Raw genomic sequence first — 19,335 nt, forward strand, 5'->3', positions numbered from 1 at the left:
AGACGATAGGTCACTTTCGAAGGCGGTGAGGACGGGAGACGAATTTGTCTAGTACCTACACAGGAAAGGCGGTGTCCGGTATGAAGGTCAACTTGGAATTTCAGGTAGGGCGTGGAGTGTGGACTGAGAGAAAGGCGGGGTGGAACAATTAAAAGCCAATAGATAGATAAGTACGGAGTAGGAAGGCACAGTCCTGCAGGTGGAAGATCATCTCTTATCTAAGATAAGATGTGATACATCCGCATTACGGGATCTTGGAATTACAATCGCCCCCCTTACCGATTTGTTTGACGATCCATTTGACATCCCCCTCTTTCCTTTCCCTTCTCCTCTAACTCTCTTTCCACTTTACATCCTCGCATGTCCGCCCAAAATGCCTGAATGCCTCACGTGTGATAGGTGGTTCCTCTACCAGGATGACTGCGATGAGCACATGCATGACTACGGTCATTGGATGAGAGAGAGAGAGAGAGAAATTCATTGGCCCGATGTAGCTTGCTCTAAGTATAAGCTGCTATGCGGGGTTGCTATCAGGCCTGCCGACAGCTGGAAAGTGTGGGCGCCAGCCCACTGGACGACTGTTGGAAACTCGCTTTGCACATTTCCGACCAGTCGCCCCCAGAATAGAAAAATGTAAACCATAACAAAGGAAAGACAAAAAACAGAAAAAAAAAATGAGTGTCGCACTCCTGGCCGTAGGGACCAGAACCACATATCACCACGTAACATCCCCGTATCCCCTTCGTTCCAGCCGCCCATCCTTGTCGGCTGCCGCTCGTGTGCTCGCTTGGATCAAGGGAGTACAGTGGACCTGGCACTGCACTCCTAAACTGCGCCATCCTTCTTCTTCTTCTCCAATCGCACCGCACTAAGGTGTCTTAGTTTTAGTTCCCCCCCGTCATCCCCTTCTTCCTCACCCAGCGCCGCGGGATCGACTGTCTCGAACTGGCCCAGTAGACCAGTCTTGACCATAAATTCGGCCACAGTCGTGCGGGCCTCCGGCCTCGTCAAGAGCTCATCCCGATGGAGAGTTATTCCTTTGTCGGAGAGAGTGCGTCTCATCCAGTCCCGCTCGTCCCGGTGCAGGGGACATTCCAGCAGGACGTGAGCAATCGTTTGATTGCCAAGGTCGCAATCGCACCGCGAAGAATCTCTTCGGTTGATGCGGTGTAGGTAGGCGCCTAGGCCAATTCGACCAGTTCTGAGTTGTATCAGAATCGACGACGTGGCTTTGCGTAACCCTGACCAGTACTCGAGCGTTTTCTTTGTCGGTATCTCGATCAGGCGTTTCGTCGGTCGACTGGTCGTTTCCTTTGCCCACAACTTCTCCCACTCCAACTTTGCTTCACTGCGTATGCGCCTTTTTGCCGCGGCCGCAAGGCGTATCCCTCTGTTGAGAGAGTTTTGCGGTCCTTCCGGGCCCTGCGCTGCGTCCTTGGCATGTTGATCCGCGATCTCATTGCCAATGACCCCTTGGTGCGCCGGGATCCATCTCAGTTCTGTCCAGACCCCTTTGTCTGCGAACTGCTGGATCAGGTCGAGACATCCTGACAGATAAACCTGTCCTGATGGCATACGTGGTCGTTGCAGCGCCCTCAGCGCTGCCTGGCTGTCTGCGAAGATGACAATTCCATTCTTCGCCTGCTCAGCCCATGGTTCTGTGCTTTCCTGGGCCATTGTGAGTGCCATCTCAATGGCTCGGAGTTCCGCGGCATATACAGTCGACGTATCATCATCCCCCATTTGGCTGTGGGCATGTCGGTCTTCGAGATCCACGACCGCCGCCGCTCCAATCTTCCCATCAATTCCGCTCCCGTCAGTGTACATGATGAGAGGTCTCTTGTCTGGAATCGCGAGTGTCTGGTTATGGTGGTTGACTGCGGTTTCTCTATCCTCGATGATCACCCTTGGCGGCGTCTGCCATGGTGCTTGGATGAATGCCCTCCGACTCTCCCAGCTCTTCGATACGGTCATTGGATCGAGTGCGAGACCTGCAATCGAATCTTCCGCACCTGGAATTCTTGCTATCAGCATATGAACTCCATGAACCACTACGCACCGACTTTCGAATGCGAAACTTGCACCCGCGAGTTCTCTTCTCAGTCGGCTGCCAATCAACACATGAACGCCCTGAACCACTGGAAACCCACCATTCCATGTGAGATGTGCACGATGAAGTTCCGCACCCAGACTGCCGCGGACAGCCACATGGCTTCTATGGGACACTACAAAAACTATTGCCGAGACTGCAATCGTCGCTTCATGAACGACAATTGCCTGCGCCAGGTAGGCGAGCTAACCTAACTTGGAAGAGCATCTTGGAACCTGTTCCACTCACTTTGTCTGTCTACTAGCATCTGAACTCCAAAACCCATCGTGGCACTACTGTCTCCTGCCCGTGCTGCAAGACAAGCTTCGTCACTGCGAGCGGTGTCTCCCACCACCTGGAGAGTGGATCGTGTCCCAATGCTGCCTCGCTGAACCGCGACAGAATCCACCGGATCATTCGGAGCCTCGACCCAAACGGCGCTATCTGCAAGAAGCAGATTGGCTGGCACGACGAGCAACCATCCGTAACCTACTCGGTCACCCCGCGTGCATTCAACGGTACCTCCTGGGTGTGTTACATCTGCAAGAAGTGCTTCACTACATCGAGGGGCCTGGAAGCACACTTGAACTCGCCCGTGCACAAGGAAAAAGTTTATCATTGTCTCAAACGAGGCTGTCCCAAGGAGTTCCACTCTCTCGCTAGTTTGTTCAGTCACCTGGAGAGCGAGTCCTGCGGATTTATCCGGTTCGAGGGTGTTCAGCAGGTCCATAAGCGAATCAACGATGCTATCTTGGGCAACAGAATGATCACCGGCTTCTAATTGGGGGTTGAACTTTCGTGGCTTTTGAAGCCGCCGGCTGCTTGCATGAAATTATTTGGTCGGGCTCAAGGAATGGCGCATCGGCGCATTGGATAACATGGGTCTATGCTTTATTTCACTTTTCAACTTGGGATCTTATCTTCCAGTTTCTCTCTCAGCTCAGGCTGCTTGCTATGTTTTAATCACCTCAATGGAATTTTGACGAGGCTAGTGCCTCTGGCTGATATTATCTATGTCCACATTCGGTACTAAGCCTGCGTTACCTGGGTTGTAGCGAACCGGCGCGCCATTTACTTAGCGAAATCTACCTAAATCCAACATGACAGCCTGACAGGGGTATCTTGCATACAATTGGGTCAGTATAGATCGAGTTCACTCCAAAATAAGGTTGAGCTTCTTGCACCGCCACACTTGGTTGAAGCTGCCGCCTGCCGGACATGGATGGCGTCATGATCCGAATGTTACTTATCACCAGAACCACCCGGGCTGATTTTCTTCTCCTGTCGGTAAATTGCCGAGCAGTTTTTGTACAGTGTCTGCTCCGGGGAAGCTCGCCCATTATATCATTACCCATTGAACAAGGCCCAAGGGCACCGAGCTCGGGTCATCCTTATACTCCATTCTTCTATCGCTATCACTCCAATTCAATACCAAATCCACCATGGCCTTTGCAATCAAAGAGACAGCGACACACCTCATCTCCATCTCCAAACTCCTAGTCCTGTCCTACATCATCGACTGGATCTTCATAATGTGCGCCGATCCCCACCGCCCCGGTCACATAAACTAACCGCAAACCAGCGGCATCGCCCTAATCGGCTATGGTTTCTTCAAACAACCAACAAATCACCACCCCTTCAGCCTAACAGACCCGACAATCAGCTACCCACACACCCAAGAGACAGTGACAACCAAAACCCTCCTCCTCGTCTGCCTCTTCGCCCCAGCAGTCCTGATCTTCCTCGGCGCATGGCTGCTTATCCCCGCAACAGCCACCGCATCCACTCAATCGCCATCTACTGTTCCCAAACCCCCTGCAGCGAAATACATTCGCCGCAAATTCTGGGAATGGAACGCCGGCTGGATGGGGCTTGGGCTGGCGCTGGCCGGTTCCTGGGCTGCCACACAGGGCCTGAAGGTGTTGGTTGGAAAACCGCGGCCTGATCTGCTGGCGCGGTGTGACCCGGATCTTGCGCGAATTGCAGAGTTCACGGTCGGCGGCCTTGGGGATAGAGTGCGTGGTGGTGCGACATTGGTTTCGTGGGAGATCTGTCGTACGACGTCGAAGTCATTGAGCAGAGATGGGTTTGCTAGTTTCCCTAGTGGCCATGCTTCTTGTGAGTTACAGTCTATCGTTATCTGCTTCTACCCGCGTTTCCCGCCCTGGGATGTAGAACCAGGAAAGATGAAAGTAATAGCTAACATTCTGTCTACCAGTCTCCTTCGCCGGCCTGATCTACCTAACGCTCTGGCTCTGCTCCAAATTCTCCGTCGCATTTCCATATTTACCACCCTACCCAGTCGAAGACCAGACCCACACAGACGACCGCTCCTCCGTGCGGAGTCGGGGCGCCGCCCCGCCGGTGTACCTGATGCTGATCGTGTTCGTGCCGACTGCGACGGCATGCTTCATCGCCGCGTCACGCTGGTTCGACTTCCGACACCACGGCTTCGACATCCTCTTCGGCTCGGCGATGGGGATCTTCTTCGCTTATATCGGTTTCAACATGTACCACCTCCCGATCCGGCGCGGCGCAGGCTGGGCTTGGGGTGCGCGCAGTCCTAGACGCGCGTTCCTCCGCGGTGTTGGATTCCCCAGTTCGCTGGGGACGGATAGCTGGGCGTTCGATACGCGGCGCGGTTTTGATCTTGAGAATGCGGCGATGCATGGGCCGTATGGAGGGGAACATGTTAAGCCGGAGAGCAGTGATGGTCGACAAGGTAGACTTCAGGTGTGATTGGTCTGGTTCCTTCTGGGTGTTGGAACATTTGAACAAAAAGCTCCAAGTATTGTATAGATACTTCTTGTTTGCATAATGAAATATCATGAATCGGAGACAGCATCACATCGTAAACACAGAGCCAACCAGATTGCCCATCCAACATTCAATCCATATCACCGCCACCCCCCAACCCGCCCCTCATCCCACCGCGCCTTAGCCTCCTTCCTCGCGGCCAACCTCGCAGCCTCACCCCTCACCCGCCTAACCCAATCCGCAATCTCCTTCTCCGTAGCCCTCCCATGATGATCCTCATCAAGGAAACTCTCCTCAACCGCACGACAAACAGCCTCCTGCTCCGCGATCGCCGCACTAAACCGCTGATACAGCGCCTTAGGCGACCACGGCGCCAGCGCAGCATCCATCTCGGCCTGCTTCTTGCGCCATGTGACCTCGAGGGACTGGTGCGTTATGAGGAGAGTCTCTGTTGCGGCGCGGGTTTCAGCGAGGTGGGATTGCAGGTCTAAGAGGCGGGCTGCTAGGTCTTTGTTTGTTTGTATTAGGGATTCGAGGGATTGTTGACGGGTTTGGTAGGAGGGGTGTTGGCTTGAGAGTGCGGAGAGGAGGGTTGGGTCTTGGAGGATTGTTTGGAGGTCGGTTGTTCTGGGGTTGGGTTAGTTGGTGGTCCCTTCGGATTTTATCTTTGGTGGCTTACGATTTGTCGGTTATTAGGTCTGGGAGCCAGCCTTCTTCGATTGTCGGGGGGTCGGCGAAGTATTGGGTTGGGTATGCCTGCTGTGTGTTTGGCGGGTGGTGGATGTCTGCGGTGGTTTGCGGGGTGCCGCCTCGGCTAGCTTCATGACTGCTGGGTTTTGGGGGTGGTGGAGGGGGTGTGTCGGGGTTCATTGTTTGAGATGTGTAGAATGGTGATTGTGGGGGGAAGGGAGACGGTGGTTGAGACATGAGGGGTGGTTGGAGTGTTGAAGTTGGAATGTTGGAGATGGGAATGGAGCTGGAGCTTGGCGGGGAGCGGACTGGGGATCTACGAGATTACATCGTACACGATCACCATTTTAATTTTCGATGACATATGGGAGATATAGGATTGGCAGATTGTTTCGATGGGAATGTCATGAGTATTTCGTGATTCGATTCTAGTTACAAGATCGTGAAGAAGCTTCCTTCGAGCCTCTGAGCACCGAGCACCGGGTGACCGGACCACCCTGGATGAGTCTCACCAGGACTCGAACGGCGAATTCCAAGTGATATGTAGGAAATGACTAGAGCAAAGGCGCAACTCTGCTTTTGCTCGGTACGATCACCAAGAGCGAAGGTCTGTCTGGAGAAGCTCAGAGAGACTGGGTGTCCCGTGGTGTGCAACTCCCGTGCGATGGCGGGCTCTTAGACAAGAGCCCAAAGTGGCAGTGAGATCTAAGACGGTCGCGACCATTTATTCATTTCTCCTCCGAAGATCCCGCTCCATAGCCTCAATATTCGACCCGGCCATGGCATCCTTGACCAGCTCGCGCACCTCATTCTGCACCTCCTCGCTGTAATAATCTTCACGAGTCGCCAGTTCCTCAATGCGCCTCCTGAACTCCGGATCCGGTTCACTCATACCCCCGGTAGCTTCTTCCTCCGTCATTGTGCCAACCCTGACCCTCAAATCGCTGCCAGGGATAGGACCAGGGGAGTTCAAAACGTCTGCCGGGGTGACCGCTTGCGCAGAAGCGCCCCCAACCACTTCACGGAGGTAGGCAGCAACCTCTGGGAACTCCTCCTCGGTCTCCATCTTTTCCACGGCTGTAAGTTCCTCAGCATTCTTCTTATTGACGTCCACGCCCAGCTCCTCCACTAAACAGCGTGCGACATTGGTTTGTTCGGCCACAAATAGACATGTCTCGCCATCTTCATCGAGGAGATTCACATCGACGTTGAATTCTTTCACTAGAGCGCGTAGGAGATCAACATGGCCGTAGGAGGCTGCGGCGTGCAGCAATGAGTAACCGGACTCATCTTGACTGGATGCGATCGAGGGGTTGGGGCGCAGCACATCCAACAGTGCCTGGGGGTTGTCGCAAGCCAATAGAAAGGGATTTTGGGCCATTATGAGTCAGTTGGGTTATGTTAGAAGTCAGAAGTGAGTCAAAGAGAAGTCGAGAAAAATAAAAAAATGTCCCAAGCTTCCCGCTTTCCCTCTTTGGCTCCCCGCCAATGGCAAATTTACCTTCTCTGACTCCTTCCCATCTCTCTCTTCGCCTTGAATTACATCATTTTGATCTGAGCCGGGAACCTACAAATACCTTAGACAATAACCGTCAACTGAAAATTACAAGTTTATGTTCGCTTCTCTACCTCGACCCCCACTTCGCCTACCCCTCCTCGTCCTCTCAGTCCCCGCAGATCTAGCTCATCTTGATCCCCAACACAGAGATGGCGACTCAAGACCCACAAGTGGTTGCAAAGCTGGTCAGGGATCTGGAGGAGCTTCGCAAGGCCAAGAAGGGCGAGGCCAAATTCACCTGCAAAAAGAATACATTCACCGTCAGCGGCACCAACAATGTGACCGTAGACTCCTGGAAGTTCCAGGATTGGGACTACAAGCGTGCTGGGCTACCGACATATGCCCGTGGTCTTTTCACTACCAGGAGGAAAGATGGGACCCCTGAGATTGCGACGCGCGGATATGATAAGTTCTTCAATGTGGGTGAGACGAAGGCTACGGAATGGCGCAACGTCGAGAAGAACACGAAGGGGCCCTATGAGCTCAGCGTGAAAGAGAACGGATGCATTATTTTCATTTCCGCCTTGGAAAACGACAAACTGTTGGTATGCAGCAAGCACTCGACTGGAGCTCGCGAAGATTCAAACGTGAGCCATGCCCTGGCAGGAGAACATTGGGTGGAACGTCATGTCTCTGCCGTGGGTCGTTCTGTCAAGGACCTGGCGCGAACTCTACGCCGGATGAATGTCACAGCTGTTGGAGAGCTATGTGATGACTCGTTCGAAGAGCATGTCTTGGCCTACGACGAAGCATCTTCTGGCATTTACCTACACGGTCTTAACTATAATCAGCCTGACTTCCAAACAATGCCGTCCGAGGAGGTGCACAAGTTTGCGGACGAATGGGGCTTTAAGAAGGCCAAATTCGAGGTCTTTGATGATATCTTCCGTGTGCAGAGCTTCCTCGAGAATTGCGCGGAGACCGGAACCTGGGATGGACGTGAAACCGAGGGCTTTGTTATTCGATGCCATCTCAGTGACAACGGATCTGAGCCCTACCGGCATTGGTTCTTCAAGTACAAGTTCGAAGAACCGTACTTGATGTACCGTCAGTGGCGTGAATGCACCAAAGCCGTCATCTCCGGCAAACACCCCAAGATCCGGAAACACCAGGAAATCACTGAGGCGTACCTGCAGTTTGCTCGACGGAAGTTGATGAAAAACTCCAAGATGGCGGATGAGTATATGCATAACCACGGTATCATTGCTTTGCGGGAGGAGTTCCTCAAGGAACGCGGAACGACCGGATCCGATATCATCGCGCAGGAGATCAAGAAGCAGAGTGAATCGAAGGAGATCAATCAGAATGTCATCCTTGTCCCGATTGCTTCCCTCGGGTGTGGAAAGACAACAGTCGCTTTGGCTCTCGTGAAGCTCTTCAAATGGGGACATGTTCAGAACGACAACCTGCCCAAACAGAAGAACAAGCCGAAGAGGTTCGCTTTCGAGGTCAGCCATGCTCTAGGCGAGCACAGCGCTGTCATAGCCGATCGCAACAACCACCAACGGCGCGAACGCTCGCAGCTCATGGAGGACATCTACCCTGTGCTTCCTGATGCGCGGTTCATCGCTCTACATTACGTCCACGAGCCCAAGTCGGAACGTCTTTCTGCTATTCGAGAGGTCACCCGGAAGCGCGTGCTAGAACGTGGTGACAACCACCAATCCATCCGAGCAGGCACCAACGCCCAGGAAGAGACCATTGGAATCATGGAGGGCTTCCTCAACCGATTCGAAGGCCTTGACACCAGCCGCAGGCCAGACGAGAATTTCGACCAGGTCATCGACCTAGACGTATGCGCCTCATCTCGAGAGAACCTCGAAACAGTCGTCAAAGCCCTGCACGGCGCATACCCTCGACTGGTGCCCCAGATGCCCTCATCCGAAGATCTCGACGCCGCTATCTCCGCCTCCCTAAACGACTACCACGTCGACACAGATCTCAGCTACAGCTACGGCAAACCCCCCAAGAACAAGAACAAACCCAACTCCCCGGACAACGGCATCACCCTCCGCGAACCAGCAGGGAAAACCGCCTTCTCCCCCGAAGCCCTCTCCAAAAAGATCGAATACTTCAACATCTCCCTCCCAACCAACGAAATAACCTCAACCCTCCACTCCCTCTTCCCCTCCTCAACACCCCCCGAAACCGCCCGCCTCTACAACCAACTCGTCAACTCCCGCCGCCTCCAGTCCTCCTTCCACGTCACTCTCATCCACCGCGCCTCCAAGAAAGACTGCCCAGAAATCTGGGACAGGATGGTAAACCAGTACATCACCGCACAAAACACCTCCCCAGTCCCGAATCCCGTCCAGAACCCACCCACCCTCGGCTCTGCACGTGTTCGTCTCGAAAGACTCATCTGGGACGCGCGTATCATGACCTTCGTCGCGCGCATCCTACCTGAGAAATCGGAATCGGAGACGGAGACGGAGACGGGCGCAGAATGGCCTTGTGCGAATCCGATACCGCATATTACGGTGGGCACTGCTTCGCCGGATGTCAAGCCGAAGGAGAGTAATGATTTGCTGAAGAGGTGGGTGGAGGTTGGGTCTGGTGGTGATACGGGCATCTTTGAGGTCGATGTTAAGGGTGTTAAGGTTGTTGATGGGGTTGTTGGGTTGGTTATGAGTCGGGGGAAGTATTGAGCTTATATTATAGCCTGGTGATTGTCGCTATTGGTTGTGGCTATGGCTATACATCTACGATTGCAATCTTGCTCAGCAATTTTGCTCTTACCTGGTTATGTATGCATACACGATATCTTATTGCATGGCTACACACCTACCTTGTGTCTGCTTATGAAACACAATTTATCCTTCGGAGCCAACTGTTCAAATTCATGCTAGGCATGGATAGTATGTACTCGTAGTGACAGGTCCCCTCTCAAGGATATCAATATTCTACTACCCATCTAGTCCACATGCAAAACGCAAGCATCAACACCAGAGAGTAGTCTCCAGTTAAGTATACACTGAAAAGAGCGGACCGCTCTAATATCGCAAGTGGCCACCTTTATGCAAGTTCCGAGAGACTCGAGAGTGCGGGTGATAGCAACACATGCCACTGAATAATTCAACCTGACATCCAAGCGGTGACACGCGAGGCTCCAAAGCGACCCACGTACTGCAAGCCAGTGCTGCCCATGGGGAAGTAACTGACGAGGTACCAGAGAAGGGCGGCGAGCTGGAAGATGGAGGAGATGAGGGTGAGGAAGAGGGATTGAAGCTAGAGCGAAAAAGTAAACAAGTCAGCAAAGGGTTTCTAGAGAGAGATGATACTGGATGCGGCAACTGGGTGTGCAGTGATATGCAGTGAACAAACTGAGCAGTGACCAAGCAGCCAGGGACGGTGAGACATAGATTGTCTCGACGGCTCTGGACTCCGCGCTTTGTGACACCGGGAGGCGTTGGACAAGGTAAAGTAAGGGAAGGCTCGTCGAAGCCCCGGGCTGCGGTGAGACGTGGTACAGATGCAAGATTCAGCGAGTGTAGAGCGCCCGGTCTAGTACAGGGTGGGATGGGTCGACGGAGCTAGATCCCTGGCCGTGCTCGGCTGGTTGTACTGCGCGATGGATGGGAAGGCTGCAAGATCCCCTTTTCCCGGTGCAGTACAACCATACTTCCAATAATGTGGGAGAGTGCGGGCGAAGCCTTGAAGGAGTGTGCGACAATCAAGGAATATGCAAAGGGAAGTATCATGAGGCCAAAAGTGATCGCCCGCGGGGAACGAGATAAACCGTAAAGGGAAAGACAAATCGCAAACCAGACGAAAAGATAAAGAAATTTACTTGACTTACCCCGATAGCGAAGTAAAGTGTCAGCACGATCGATCCGAAATAAGCCGCTGTGAAGGGCAGTCGTGATCCCGAGATCAGATGCTTAGCGTATGTCCACGGTCCCATGAGAACAGCCCATGATAGCAAAAACAGGATTGAACCGACAGACCATCTAGGGAAACTGTTAGCAAAAGATACCCAAAACAATAAAGAATAAAGCTCTTGGCAAGAGGCGCAGATATAAGGCCAGGGCAGGACGAATCAAATCGCCTTGTTGCAGTGTGAACGCGCACATGGCCCCAGCCACAATCCACCGATGACCCAGGTTACCTAAGCTCGGGATTTGGAACAGTCGTCCGAGAGCATAAGAGCTGATGAATGAAGAGAAAGGGGGGGGTGGACGGCCAGGAGAATGCGGACCATCGCAGAGGCACTTACAAGATCGCGAATTTGCGCGGTTTCAATGACAAAACAGGGAACAAGAAGAAGCAGATCATGAAACAAACGGCGGCACCCAGGTTACATGCGCCAAAGATGAGCATGCGGTCCCACCGACTCACTATACGCAATCTGTGTTAGTATGTTTCTACTCTTCTCCTGTCGGGTTGCAACCACATAAACAAGCATAGTGATGATGAATGCATCCGGCGCAGGAACTGCACTCTCGTCACCGGAACATGACAAACGGTGGAGTAGACCTGAAGATCGGAGGGTCACAAGGCCGAGGAGAGAAACTTACAAGCGAAGAAGCCCTCTTCTTCTTCCCGTCGATTGGGTGCCGGTAATGGGGCACCAGGGCCTTCATTGTGAGTCGGCAGTTGGACATAACCACCTTCGCCGAAAGGGTTGTAGGATTGTAGACGAGATAAGAAAGTGGGATTCGATCCGCCGGTGTGCACGGGAAGATCCGGATCTCTGCGCGACCACCCTAGCGAGTTGACGGAATCCCGAAACGAGTTATTCGCCATATTTGAGAGACGAGTTTAGTCAAGTATAAGATTGCAAATCCCAATTGAGAGGAGTGGGGAAGAGGCGTGTAGTGCTGCGTCGGCAGAGAAGGCCCGTGTTCTGAAGAGTCAAGACCGGGAGTATCCTCTGCAGGGACTATGCGAGATGGAGTGCAGATGATCTGCGCCAGTGGAGGGTGATCCTCGAGGATTGGCTGGATTTGGGTCCTAGTCAAGCCAGTAGAAGAGCAGATGACTACTGCGCCGAATACGGATCCGGCTTCCGATGAACTGGGACACGCCGTGACTCGTGTCGAACGAGGACCACTGTTGGGGAAAGTCTTCCGACTGGAACAGCAGGATCGGAATATCAAGTTTTGACTAGGACAAGCCGATGGTAAAGCTTATGCGTAATCTCCCCGACAAAAAGAAAAGGGCTGCCTATTGCACTGCAACAGGCGTCAACCTAACGGGATCTGCAGCTATGTACGGAATCGGCGACGACTACCGGGGGCTTGTGAGTCGATGGAGCGGCCCAGATGAATCGTAATCGAAGGTACGATGTGCAAGGGCCCGGCCAGTGAGACCACCGGAGCGGAGAGATAGTGGGCGACGTTGAACCTTGCGGGCACGATCCGAGAAGGGGGGAAAACGGACACGGCGCAGGAAGTCGACAAGTGTTGATTGGACCAGGAAGCGCTGGGCTATCGATAAAGGAGGGGAGCGGACTAGAAAAGCCAAGGCAAATGACGAGATGGCGCAAAGCTACCGATGCGACCAACCCGATCGGCGTTAAGTCCTGAAGCTGTCAGATGATGTTTCCAGTGTTGGGGTACCCATCTCTCGGACCGAGCCCTGTGGGGGAGCCCAGGGTTATCCTGGCATAGGATAATCGCTGAGGAAATGGCTGAGGCCGATGCACTTACCAAGAAGATGAAACGTTGCCGTTGTAAGGCGTAATGATATTGGGGTATCCTGAGGGGAAGTGATAGTGGCAGCTCCCCCGTTTCTGCCTCGAAGTTGGGGAAAGGGAGCTAGTACCTAATGGGGTTTAGCGTGTCCCAGATAGATCCATACTGCCGCTTCCACTATTCCTACTGTGTACACAGTAACTACGCAGTACTATCTTATTGTTATCATCAGTATGAGTATCAGCTCGTTTACTAGTTTGAATAATTTGATCAAGGATCCTCGGCTTCTGCTACGTTATAAGAGCAGGAATAATACTCTCATGCACCAGCATCGCCTCTCTTCCTTCGCTTCGCGCAGTACCCGCTGGAATTTGTCAACAAAACCTTCAAGGCATACAAATTCCCATGTACTCTTTCGTCTAAGTTTGAAATCGATGATCATTTTCCCATTCACGAATATGAGCTCAGATCAGTTCAGCTCAATATGGTAGAAGTGGAGTCACTGAATGAATAGGTATTTCTAATATCTGTCTCAAATATAGTAACTAACCATCGATTCTTTGCTATTGAATCTGACTCATGACTAGTTATCATTTTACATTGAGTAGGTAGTCGCCACCCTCTCGTTCTGCATCTTCTAGTTTTTAGTTGCCGTCCCACTGCCGATCCCCCATGGCTGGTGCGCACCCTGTGGCGATCGCCGTAACTGTAACGGTCGAGATGCGATATTGCAAAGCCCTTGTATTGGACAGCCCTAGGCATTTGTCGGAAGTAACGGCTACAACGGATCTGATTGCCGCCAGCCGTATCGGAAGAACTCCAGGAAAGACGATGTTACAGATTTATGGCCTCCGATTGATTTATTCATGTAGCTACCCGTGTACTACCTTGGGGAATTATCCGAATAGCCAAAACGCCCCCCCCCCCGAGCTGCACTTCGGACTGGACTGTTCTGGGTAACATCCACATTAATATTAGCCTGATTGTTTCTCATTCAGCTTCAACTTTTGCTTTCTATGACTTTCCCTGTTCTCTTAGGCATCTGCGTTGCGTCGTGATATGATCAAGAGTTACATACTCCGTAGAATATTCGGTACACACATGTCAATCTATCCGTGACCACCGGAATGGAGTGCGACCTTAACCATGCAGCATGTCGTCATCTCAGGGTCCTGTGCACAGTAAATATAGAGATCGGTCAACATCTTGGAGGGTAGTATCTTCACTGTTGAGACTAATATCCATACGCATTGAATGAACTTGGAATAGAAACCTCTCCCTTGCATCAACCATGGGTCCTCGTGTGCACATTAACCTTGACGGGACGGGACGTCCGATCCAATTTTTCCCCTCAATTCCCCCCCCCCCGCCGGAGATCACTCCCCATCCGTCGATTCTTGAAGGATTCCAATATTCATACAAAAAGTGGCTAAGTGAAGAGGGGAAAGTTTAGCGATGTGGCTCAGTAGGGTCATGGTCAACGTGAGGTGTATGGCATTTAATCACCATTGGATGTCTTAGAAAAGACACATTCCAACCCCTCCAATGATCTCTCTCGGCCACATTCTACTCTTTGCTTCGGGCCAAAACCAATAAGTCCGAAGTCTGAACTGCCGACTTCCTTGAAACATTCTCCAACTGAAAGGTTAGATTTCCCAAATTCTTGGAAACCCGTCAGATTTTCTCCTTTGCCGCTGTAACCTCGAATAACTACGGTCCACGAGTCCCCTACGTCGAATAAAAACTAGAAAGAGAACCCAAGACGGCGGGAAGTCGGGAGCGGAGCAATATGAAAGGTCCAAGCTCCCTTGACGATCCTAGTATGATCGTCATCCCCCAGTGTCCTCTGCACGACATCGCACATGAAGAACAGACCGCACTGATCCTCTTGTAGAGTTGATAGGGCTTACGGTGGATGGGGTCTGTGGGTGGATCTACTGTGGGATTGGTGCTATTGCTCTTTTCCGTTTTGCTTATACGCACCTATATCAAGGACGTTAGCCACTGCCGTTGCACCTCTGGTATTGCCAAGGTATAGATATGGTCCATGTTATGTTCTCCGGATGATATTTGCGATTCTTCAGCTCTTCCTGATGTCGATCTCTGCCATCTCCGGCGTCATCTTCTCCAGGTATCATTACCTCACATACTTCTGCATACTCCAGGCACATCAACCGTTCATGTCCCACATGGTCTCATTCGAAGATCGTGAATATGTTGACCGCAGAGTCCACTCCGAATAATAGATTAGGGTTTTGCTCATGGAGTTTCGGTATGCTTGTAACCCTCAAGGCCTCATCTGATACATTCTTGCTCTAGTCCAAGACACCCGTGAGTCATGACCGTGTCGTAACAGGTGACAAACATCCCAATAGGTATCATGGGATGGCCGTTTTTACTCAATCCGGCTGTATCACCCTTCCCCCCTTTGTCCAAGTGTGTTTTTTATTTTGGGTTCTGAATATGATTTTCCTTTCTTATTGCCCTTTTCCTTTGAATATTTCTCTATTGTCTCTATCTATGTATAGTACATTCACCCAAAAGAAGAAATGGAGAGAGAGGCTCGGGGGTTTACCGTCGCCACCCCTCCTTCATCAATAACCCACTCACCCCCCCTCTCATTTTCCATATGATCCAGATGGTAGTAGTCAACCTAGTGCTTAATTCCAAAAAATAAAGATAATCATAAATCATAAAAATAACGATGGCGTAGGTGAATCTCAATCGATTCCCACCGATCGACGGGCTGCATGACCGATGTTGTAATATATCAAATGAGAGATGCAGGAGAGAGCTTGAGTTCATAAAGTCTCCATCCCCTCTGCGAAACCTGCAAGTGCTTTTCCTCTTCGCGTGTTGATGAGTTGTCACTGCATGCTCTATTCAGACTTCTGATTCGCAAAGACTTTCGAGATCCATCGAACTTTACCTCGTGAGCTCAAGCTTAGTTTTTGGCTCCATACACATTCAGGTACGTGCTTAACTGTCCACCTCTACACACATCCAAGGGTGTGTTATCGGACCGGGCCTTCATACATCACATATCATCCTTTGTTCCTGCGTCTGTGGTATATGACTGGATCTATGGCTGCTGCCTGCTGTGTGGCCCAGTTCCTCACGTGTGAATGAGGCTCTGCTTATGATATGTCTTATATCATGGCATATTGCCCCGTCATGCATGCCCTGATGCTTATTGAGATGTCGTTTGGGGTATAGCCTTGGTTGATTCGGTGCTGACTTCGATACAGACTGGCATCTATATACTGCCAGATCAGTCTTAAACCGACTTATACCGACTTATACCGACTTATATCGACTTATATCGACTTCACTATATCCGTCTTCATCCTTGGTAGGTCTCGAACATTTCATTGCCTCCAGCACCTATTCCCATCCAACCCAACATCGTGCTACCTGGCTGTGAGTCGTGAGAAAGGTAAGCGCTTGCGTCAACTCGTATTCCGATTGCAATCCGAGCGTGAGGGGCATCAAACGCCGAGCAATGCCCCGGGGTCAAAACGCAACGGAGGGGGCAATTCACCGCTGAGGGACGAAATACAACTTCGAGATCAACTGAAAAAGAAGTTGAACTCGACCAAACAAACAAACAAACAAAAGAAGAGGCAAAACTTCTCGAACATCTCGACGCCACAGCTTCACCGCCCTTCCACCGCCTCTTGCTTTCCCCTCGTTCTCTCTCCCTTGTACGCAGCATCTTTGTGGTATTCATTTGGGATTGAGTGCCTGACTCGGTCTTAATTCTACGGACCTTGTCTCTGATCCTCCCTGGTCTTCTGTTCGGTGCCAACGACTTATCCCCGGATCTCACGTCTCTTTCTCCTCTCTCACATTCTCTCACATGCACGCCGATCCGCCACTTCATCTTTCTTTAATCATATCCGACCGTGTTTTGTCGCTCACACAGTTCCTTAGAACAGTGCTATCGCCTTGCACCTAACTCCCTGCGCCTTTTATACTGAGACTATCTGTTCCGATCACGGACAGTTATCTCCGGAGTCGACTCATCCCGGCTATTAATCCGAGGAATTTTCCCCGGCTTTTTTCACTCCTCGCAATCTCCCCCGGACTTCATTCCTCGCTCTCAAGGGTAAGTCTTAGCATCCCTTTCTAGTTCGTCCTTCGGACTTGTTTTGATTTGCATTCTATGGAGTTGCCTGGTCTGCCTTGCGCACGGAGGTCATATCTTCAGATGGTCGGGCGGGGTCGAGTGATTTACTAACATCTTTCAATACTTAGATCGTGACACTTTCATATCCACCACTTCTCGAATTCTCCAATATTAGGCGGCTCTGTCTGCCAAACTTCTGACACATACCACGGAGAGTCAGAAGGATCGGCACTACGACTCCTCCCTTGACCCCTCGCCGATCTTCGCCTCGACTTTCAACCCAACATTGTTCCACCAGGCTATGGCTGAGGCGAGTCTCTTCATCAAACACGAATCCGACGACCACACCCCCTTCATCATGTCACACTCCGGCTACTCGATGGGTAACCACTTCAACGACGCAGTCGACCCATCCGACTTGACCATGCAGCAGCAGAATGGCTTCATGCCCTACTCCTTTGGTTCGCAACAGAACATGTCATCCAGCTTCAACTTTGGAAACTCCGGTATCGACACGGACGAGCTGTTGGATCTCGAAATCAGCGGTCCCAACGGTCATCAGCGGGATAACGTCAACTATCTCCAGGATCAGTCTGCCGGTGGCATCGCCATGAGTCACCAGAGTCAGATGTCACACATGTACTCAAATACCCCCGACAACGCGCCGATGGCCAGCCCGTTTGTCCAGAACAGCTTCAACTACGAGCAGTATCGCATGAACCAGCAAAATTCGCACATGCAGAGTGCCAGCCCCTTCGACCAGACCTACCTCGGCACCAAGCGCCAGAGCTTGCACGGTATGGACCGTACCTCGTCAGATGGGCGCAGCCCAATGACCCCCAAGACCCCCGCTTTGGGATCCTTGACCCTGGGCACCCCTGAGTCCGGCAGCTTCCCCTCTCAACCCATTCGAACGGGACTACAGGCTCGCCACCAGAAGAGCCTCTCCAATCAGTGGGATGGAACGCCGGGTAGTGCACAGTCATACGTCGAGTCCTCTCCCATCTCATCCCCTCCCCTCCAGCACCACAACGGTATTTCCGAGATCCTCAAGTCCGGCAAGCATGCTTCGCTGCCCGCTAAGGTTGACACCCATCTCCCTGGCGGAGACCTCGAGTCCCAGGAAGCCAAGCGCCGCCGTCGCCGTGCCTCACATAACCTGGTCGAACGCCGCCGACGCGACAACATCAACGAACGGATCCAGGATCTCTCCCACCTCGTCCCTCAGCACCGACTGGAGGATGACAAGGTCCGGAAGCAACTTGTGAATAACAGCGCATTGTCCATGGCCGGTGGGGGCGGCAATGCCGCCACGTCTCTTCTGGCGGGGGGCAACGGCCGCCGCGCGACACCCGGTAATATCACCATGGGTCTCCCCATTGAAGAGAAAGAGAAGGGACCCAACAAGGGCGACATCCTCAACGGTGCCGTCAGCTGGACGCGCGATCTGATGTGGGCCCTGCATGTGAAGTATCAACAGGAGGCTGAGCTCGCGGAGCTGATCGCCCGCCTGGGTGGTACGTGGCCGTTTGAGCAAACCGAAGAAGAGAAGCGCATGCGCAGCGAGATCCTCGACGCCCTGGAGAAGAACGATCCCAGCTCCTTCAGCTACACCCGCGGCCCTGGCAGCGGTCTACGCGTCCCCAAGCACACGAATATCGCCGGCGATGCGGTGCAGGGCGGCGATATGTCCGGCCTGACCCCTCCGAGCTTGAGCCCTTCATTCCACAGCGGTGGCAGCAGTGCCAACGGCACAAGTCAGCCGCAGTACTGGAACAGTGCTGGCCATGCTGCTATGAGCTTCAAGGAGGAGGATGAGTATGGCATGGAGATGTAGATGGCTTGTCTTTGCTCCTTCATCCGCATTTGTGACCTTTGCATACACGGCGTCAGAATACGGGTACCGACCAGTGGCGTATCAGGAGTGACAGACGGCTTATGATTTTCCCTTATTTACTATTGTCATTGCTGCATGCATGTCTGCGAGTTTCCGTTTCTCTTCTATTTCTCGACTTCACTGTTATTTTCTGGGCTTATCTTCTTATTTCGGTTTATTCTTTTTCCATTCCATATCGATACCCTGTTTTTCCTGTTCATTTTTCCTTGCTGCTCTTGCTCTATTTATTCCGTTCGAGTGGCCGATCATAATTGTGCATGTCTCGTTTACTTGTGATGTCCAGACTCTGAACTCGATTGAGGACATGGGCTTTCATCCTTGACATCTCAGTTTATGATCCCAGCACTCTATGTATTGATTGTTGATGCTGCGCCTCGCATTATGAACGCGGATGCATCTTCCTCTAATTCCCCCTTTACTTCTCGTGCAGACTGCTATCAATCAATCTACGAGCTCTATATGATCTAGCAACCTCATACACAAATGTCTACCTAAGAACCGAGTAATGATTACTCGAATTATTCTAAGAAGCTACCCGATTCACCTGCATGTAACCTTGGAAGTATTCTAGCAGAGATA

The 19,335-nt window shown here is 52.0% G+C and overlaps 7 protein-coding genes across 7 annotated transcripts; 4 read left to right on the forward strand and 3 right to left on the reverse strand.

The window, feature by feature from the left end:
* Positions 1–2,034: 2,034 nt before the first annotated feature.
* N7515_000034 (Zinc finger C2H2) lies at positions 2,035–2,870 on the forward strand (the record flags this gene model as incomplete). Its single annotated transcript, XM_056660778.1, has 2 exons — positions 2,035–2,286; positions 2,355–2,870. The coding sequence occupies 2 exons, from the start codon at positions 2,035–2,037 to the stop codon at positions 2,868–2,870; spliced, it is 768 nt and encodes a 255-aa protein (XP_056525944.1).
* A 661-nt stretch (positions 2,871–3,531) lies between these two features.
* On the forward strand, positions 3,532–4,828 carry N7515_000035 (phosphatase PAP2 family protein; the record flags this gene model as incomplete). The annotated part of the gene is made up of 3 exons (XM_056660779.1): positions 3,532–3,623; positions 3,672–4,207; positions 4,308–4,828. 3 exons carry the CDS (start codon positions 3,532–3,534, stop codon positions 4,826–4,828), a joined length of 1,149 nt encoding a protein of 382 aa, XP_056525945.1.
* Positions 4,829–4,986: 158 nt separating this feature from the next.
* Positions 4,987–5,773, reverse strand: N7515_000036 (vacuolar protein sorting family 37 protein; the record flags this gene model as incomplete). Its single annotated transcript, XM_056660780.1, has 2 exons — positions 4,987–5,473; positions 5,526–5,773. 2 exons carry the CDS (start codon positions 5,771–5,773, stop codon positions 4,987–4,989), a joined length of 735 nt encoding a protein of 244 aa, XP_056525946.1.
* Positions 5,774–6,260: 487 nt separating this feature from the next.
* Positions 6,261–6,917, reverse strand: N7515_000037 (ankyrin repeat protein; the record flags this gene model as incomplete). Its single annotated transcript, XM_056660781.1, has 1 exon — positions 6,261–6,917. The coding sequence occupies one exon, from the start codon at positions 6,915–6,917 to the stop codon at positions 6,261–6,263; it is 657 nt and encodes a 218-aa protein (XP_056525947.1).
* Positions 6,918–7,243: 326 nt separating this feature from the next.
* Positions 7,244–9,742, forward strand: N7515_000038 (tRNA ligase; the record flags this gene model as incomplete). Its single annotated transcript, XM_056660782.1, has 1 exon — positions 7,244–9,742. The coding sequence occupies one exon, from the start codon at positions 7,244–7,246 to the stop codon at positions 9,740–9,742; it is 2,499 nt and encodes an 832-aa protein (XP_056525948.1).
* A 427-nt stretch (positions 9,743–10,169) lies between these two features.
* On the reverse strand, positions 10,170–11,840 carry N7515_000039 (putative Golgi traffic protein SFT2; the record flags this gene model as incomplete). The annotated part of the gene is made up of 4 exons (XM_056660783.1): positions 10,170–10,322; positions 10,894–11,044; positions 11,311–11,431; positions 11,612–11,840. The coding sequence occupies 4 exons, from the start codon at positions 11,838–11,840 to the stop codon at positions 10,170–10,172; spliced, it is 654 nt and encodes a 217-aa protein (XP_056525949.1).
* Positions 11,841–17,160: 5,320 nt separating this feature from the next.
* N7515_000040 (basic helix-loop-helix domain-containing protein) lies at positions 17,161–18,696 on the forward strand (the record flags this gene model as incomplete). Its single annotated transcript, XM_056660784.1, has 1 exon — positions 17,161–18,696. The coding sequence occupies one exon, from the start codon at positions 17,161–17,163 to the stop codon at positions 18,694–18,696; it is 1,536 nt and encodes a 511-aa protein (XP_056525950.1).
* Between the last annotated feature and the right edge of the window lie 639 nt (positions 18,697–19,335).

This window comes from Penicillium bovifimosum, assembly GCF_028826915.1.
Source record: "Penicillium bovifimosum strain IBT 22155 chromosome Unknown utg000001l_segment0_segment0, whole genome shotgun sequence".
Taxonomy (NCBI): Eukaryota; Fungi; Ascomycota; class Eurotiomycetes; order Eurotiales; family Aspergillaceae; genus Penicillium; species Penicillium bovifimosum.